The 6,137-nt window shown below is 36.4% G+C and overlaps 1 protein-coding gene across 1 annotated transcript; it reads right to left on the reverse strand.

Annotated features, from left to right (window-relative positions):
• Positions 1-265: 265 nt before the first annotated feature.
• Positions 266-5,824, reverse strand: tnfrsf9a (tumor necrosis factor receptor superfamily, member 9a). Its single transcript, XM_078255543.1, has 7 exons — positions 5,459-5,824; positions 4,526-4,645; positions 4,269-4,403; positions 4,105-4,177; positions 3,904-4,007; positions 3,644-3,811; positions 266-3,500 (listed from the first exon to the last, which is right to left on the reverse strand). The coding sequence occupies exons 1-7, from the start codon at positions 5,592-5,594 to the stop codon at positions 3,385-3,387; spliced, it is 852 nt and encodes a 283-aa protein (XP_078111669.1). The 5' UTR covers positions 5,595-5,824; the 3' UTR covers positions 266-3,384.
• Positions 5,825-6,137: the final 313 nt, after the last annotated feature.

Genomic DNA, 6,137 nt, shown 5'->3' on the forward strand with positions numbered 1-6,137 from the left:
CGTCGGAAAAACAACACAGACGGTGCGTTCAATGAAACTGGTAAACTACAGCCTCGTGGTGCAGAAGTTATTGTAAATGTCCTTTTCCTATCTGGTTGTTGTTGTTTTTGTCGTTCAACAGCAATATACTAGTGAAATAAGTTGTTATTCATTATTATTAAATAATTTAATTTTGACCATATGGCCTTAGCAATAAACAAGCCGTTCTTTGAGGTCACCGACTGTTGTTTAGTACCCTTTTTTTTCTTTTCTTTTTTTTTTTAGCTTTCTTAAAGTATCGGTTCAGGCACCGTTAATTGTGTATGCGATTAATTTCGATTAATTAATCACAGAGTATGTAATTAATTAGATTAAATGTTTTAATCGATTGACAGCCCTAGTAAAAACATATTACAACAGTCATCAAAGTATGTTCAATTGTTTGAGTGTAATATCCAGATATTCATAAACGTCTGGGAACAGTATATGTAACAAACTAATCTAAGATAAAAGATCCACTTACAGTACTAGCTTTTTGGAGGTTTCAACTGCATCTCACGGTCATTTTAGGTCTCCCCCCATATACAACCATTGGTTATGACTAAATTCCCATACATACAGTGGCACTCATAAGTTTATGAACCCATGCTAAAGTTGACTAAAAAGAGGAATAAAAAAATCATCTTTTGGAAATTGATCTTAATGCCTTAATTAAAATGGCCCCACATCATCACATACCCTTCACCATACCTAGAGATTGGCATGGTTTTATTTCAGTTAGCCTAATAGCTGGTTTGATTTGCATTGAGAGATGATTTTATGGAAAGTACCGCATGCCAATCTCTAGGTATGGTGAAGGGGATGTGATGATGTGGGGCTATTTTAATTCCAAAGGCCAAGGGAACTTTATCAGGATGCATAGTATCCTGGATCCATGAAATAACTGGCCTTTAAAAATAAATATCTGCCTGCCTCTATGGGAATTTAACATAGGGGTGTACTTACTTATGCCCCCTGTATTTTTAAGGACGAACATTTATTTATTTACGATACATTATTCATTCACAAAGAAAATTGGTGTCCTTAAAGGTTGGATTCTTCCTCTTTTTTTTTAATTAAGGCATTAAGATCAATTTCCAAAAGATGATCCAGAAGATTTTGTTTTATTTTAAAACTTAAATTACTTGATACATATCCAACTGATGTTTGTGTATTTTTTTGCCAGGTAGGTTTTTATCAGTCAGTAACATTATTCATTTTACAGAATACTAAAAATATTGTATTTTTTTCACACATATAACCATATAACTTTTTGTCTTTTTTTTCTTTTCTTTTTTTATGTTCATATTACTCCCACATTTAAAACCTCCTTTTGTTGTTGCATTTTGTTTGTTTTTCACAGATGAAATATACCACTGCTGGTGGACCACTATGAATGCAATTGTTCTGTATGAAAGTACAACAAATAAAATACAAATCCCATTTTTATTGACTTTTAAAAAAAAGTTATAACATAACAGAATGCACACTGTAAACCATGGACAGTTCCAAAGACTGATATAAAAACATCTTGTAAAATATATGTTATAGATATGAGGCAGAATGATAAATTCACAAACCAAACAAGTGCATAACATTGGTCATTCCAGTTGACAAGTAAAGTGCTACAGTCCTTACTACTCACTGTATGACAGACTGTACTGTGGTAACTCTTCTCGAGGCAGCACCCGTGAACTTTGTGGTCTTTCAACAGACATCACAATGTGTGAGTTGTGACTCACAGACAGTCCCTGATACGTTACTAAAAGTGTGGGCTAACAAATGTTCCATTTCAGTAGAAAGATATACGCCTGCTACGGTTCAGAAAAGAATTGAGTTGTGAAAAAAAGTTCCACTTGGTCTGATCTAGCTGCCTACTCTATTGTGTTAGAAAATAACCAAAAGCAAAAAGGAGACCAATACCAGACTGACTGGGGGGTTTCCACATAACCCTTGAGCCTCATTTTTGATATTGTGTTTGCCTTGTATATTTTTGTTAAGTGTATTTATATAGTTATAAGTTTGTATCCTATTTGTTCAGAGAATTTCCCACATGACACACTTAAAAGAAATCTCAGAGATCTATGTGCAGCACATGACTAATCGCATTATCTGACATTTAATCCTAAATATTGTACTTGGGTACTCACGGTGTTGTCAAACTCTTGCTCAACAGGCATGTCTCATCTTGCTCATGAATAAAACCTTAACCTTTCTTGTTAAAATAGCACCAAGGTGCTTTAGATATGCAGACTGTGTAATGTACCGTAGATTCCTTGGTGTTTTAATTCTAAATATATGATTACCTATTCACAAAAAGGGAACTCCCTTTGCTGGACTTTTTGACACCAATGAAGCAATTGTTGGAAAGTCCATATAGTTCCTGCAATGTTAAGTAGGGTCGAAGAGGCTGTATACACCATGCGGTCTTCAAAGTGATACTATCTACTGTTGTAAACAAAGTTATCTTCTGTGTTCTATAGAAACGTATAACAAACCAAAGTAGACAAAAATACCAAACTGTCCCCATGATAAATCATAAATGTTTCACAGCATAAAATCATGATTGACACAGCAGTTAGGACTTAGAAATGTACAAATTTAGCAGAAATCTAGGAGGCATTTGTGGGCTCAGCCTCAGGCGTGACTCAGACCTCTGCTGTCAGACGTTTACACCCAGCTGAACGCCCACCTGCACTGTACATTCACACAACGCAACACTCAGCAGCTTTCCCGCTTAGACATGCAAATATAAGAGGAGTGAAACTCATACACTACAACATTATTATACACAGGCCATTGGCACAAGTCCACTTGTTTGAAAGTAGTTAAAAAGTTTAAAGGCTTAGGTATTTAATGTAAGGTATGCTTTTTTCCATCTGGTGCCAAACTCAATCCAATAATTCCAAACCTTTCACAGCTATCTTCCTTTAGGCTTAACTGAAAGGGGGAAAAAAACAGCCTCACTGTCTGATATAATTAACATGATGAATGGCTGTTGTAATCCACTTAGTGTTTTCCCTCTCAGAATTCCCCTTCCTCCCCTGTGTGTATTTACTGTATCATCGTTATAATTACATTGGTGTAATTGTACAGCAAAGTGATACCTCTAACCTGACCTATAAAGATTTTCTCAGTATCTTTGGTTATTCTGATAAAAGGAAAATGGGGTGGATAAAAGAAACTTGGGTGAATACAGTGCTTTGTTTCTTTCATTTAGAGCCAAACAAATTGGCACAACAAAAACATCTCCAGTATCACAAAGTGAGACAGAGGTCTTATTCAGAATATCCTGTTTCTTTTCACCAAACTCAACACAAACAACGGGTTCTTCAGTGGGGCAGTCAAGTCCAGTTTCCCTTCTCTTCAAGCAATGAGCTGGCCCGAGGAGTCCTTGGAGTTGAGCGACTCTGAGCTGCTGCCCTGCTCTTGCTGGGCCTCATGGAAACTGCACTCAGTGGCTATTAATGACCTAGGATCATCTGAAGGAGAAAAAAATGGCAAAGCAAATACCTTTTCACTGTATTTGACATTGGCTTGATAAACATTGTGTATAATCGACATTAATTTGTGCAATGTGGTCAGGATAATCTCTTAATATATCACAAAGTACGGTAGTAGTAACCTGTAGGGGTTCCGATTATCAGGGTCTTTGTGATTGGCTTTTTGCCTTTTTCCTTTCTTTTCTGGAAGATTTTCTTGGCCACAAGGCTGATGATGATGATGCTAAAGGCCATCAGAACCGCACTTGTGATCACAGATAAGACCAATGGCCATGCCTGCTCTGTGGGATCTGACACAACAGCAGCAAGAAATCATTGCAGGCTTTAAACAAAAACAAGAATTAAAGCAAAAGTACACTAGAGGAATAGAATCTCATCCTACCAGGTCGCTTTGAAACGCTCACTTGGGCATATGAAATATTAACACACTTGATGTCCGTAAGTGCATTTCCCTTGGCCACAATCTTTTGATTTGGATTGGGACACCTTTTAGAAAAATAAAGTTTTTCATCAAATCTCTTCAGTACAACAACACAATGGCTACAATGGCAGATGGTGTTTTTGGAGTAGGGTAATATCTCACTTGGTACTCCAGGGTTTACACATCTGGTGACTTTGGTCATTGAAGGTTCCCTCTGGACATGGTCTGCAAGAACCTGTGCACACAATCATTCGGTTGACTTGCAACTCAACTTAAACTAAATCTAATGTGTATGTGCTAAAGTCATGAGCTTATTTTTTACTTACGTTTCTCTGGTTCATAACCTTTGTCACACTTCTTGACACAGAAGGAACAGCGGTCATTACCACAGATGAGTCCTTCTCTACAGCCACACTTTGTGTCAGTTGTGGCAGTGCAGGGTTTCAAATAGACTTGAGCACCTACACATACAAACAGATGGCAAGAGAGTTGTAAAACTTGTAATTTAAAAGAAAAAAGTCAGCTTGTGGGACATACGCTATTGAAGACATTTCTTATGCAGTTTTAGCATCTGCTGACATACCTACACACTGTGTACACCTGGTACAGCTGTACGGTTTTGGGTTCACCGTAAATGTCCCGGCCTCACAAGGAGTACAGAGATCTTCCGGGCTTGGGCCACATTCTCTGACCAGGCGGTGTCCTGCAAACAAGGTTCAAGGATCAAGGTTAATTTATTTGCCATTTTACAACACAGGGTTACCCAATGAAATGTAAGTTGTAGTCGATTCAAGCTACACACACTTGTATACACATAAGTGTGTGTGTGTGTGTGTGTGTGTGTGTGTATATATGTATATATATATATATATATATAACATATACAAATATACATGCATACACAATGTTTAAATTAGAAAATATTTAAATAGAATACATACAGTAACATATTAAAAGTTGTAATACAGCTAAGGAAAGCTTTGAAAAAAAGTTACTGTTTGGGAACTGTAATGATGAACACAGCTCCAAATTATTTGTTGCACAATCCACGCCTTTTCTCTGTGTTGTGGTATTAGCTGAAAAACCACTGAAACTATATTGGTTACAAGCAACCACCACTCAAAAGCTGGAAAAAAATTTTTTTTACATCCTGACAAAAGCAGATACAACTCAGTAGGCTTTTTGCTTTTATTAGATACTACGTGGAATAACTTGAACTTTTAGGTCTGGAAAAGGATAATGTTAACATATTTGCGTAACAACTGAGTTTATGTGGAAAGTGAACAGATTCTCTCCTCCCCTCCATGGATATCTACAGTGTTTCATTAAAAAACAGTGCTTTTTTAATTTTGGTATTTTTAAAGCCTATTATAATAGTATCAACATTAGGATATGAATGATATAACAGAATACTGACTTGTAGAGCCCTTGTCAAAAATGCTCTCCTGAACTTACAGCACATGTCATCAAATCAAAATCATAGAGAATCGTGATGCTCATTATCGTTATTACTTACCAGCAAAACAGGCTTCACAGCAAACATTATCTCCTTTTGGTGTCCATTTCATGCAGCCTGTGTTATTCTGTCCAACGCTGCAAAAACAGCCCTGAATGAGCAGAGCGAGAACCAATGCTCTCAAGATTGCAGCCATACTGTTGTCAGCTTTCCAGCCTTGGGGCTAAGGATGACAGCCACCTCAGGTAAATGTGAGCTAATCCAATCCAAGAAATATCCCAGGGACCTAATTTCTTTAAGGCACTTATTTTTTTTGTTTTTCTAAATCTGTAGCTTTAATCTAAACTACAATAACTTTCTTGTTAACTTTATGAATGTATCATAGGAAGAAATGTGTCTGTGCTGTGGTCTCAGTGCTCTCTAACACATAAGTCACCCACAGCCAGCTCATCATGCTATTCATACTCAAGGGGCGTGTCCTAAATTACTGGCTAAATGACTCATGAATGAAATGATGTCTTCTATGAACTTTTATGATTAAAATGACTTTTTCTACTACTATGAAACTATTTTTTTTAATCTTTTTTGACATACTATACAATTACTTTTTTATGACTTTTTTGACATACTATACTATGACTTTTTTTATGACTTTTTTTGACATACTATACTATGACTTTTTTATGACTTTTTTCAACATACAGTATATAGTATGACGTTTTCATGACTTTTTTGACAA

This window comes from Sander vitreus, chromosome 7 (genome assembly GCF_031162955.1).
Source record: "Sander vitreus isolate 19-12246 chromosome 7, sanVit1, whole genome shotgun sequence".
NCBI lineage: Eukaryota > Metazoa > Chordata > Actinopteri > Perciformes > Percidae > Sander > Sander vitreus.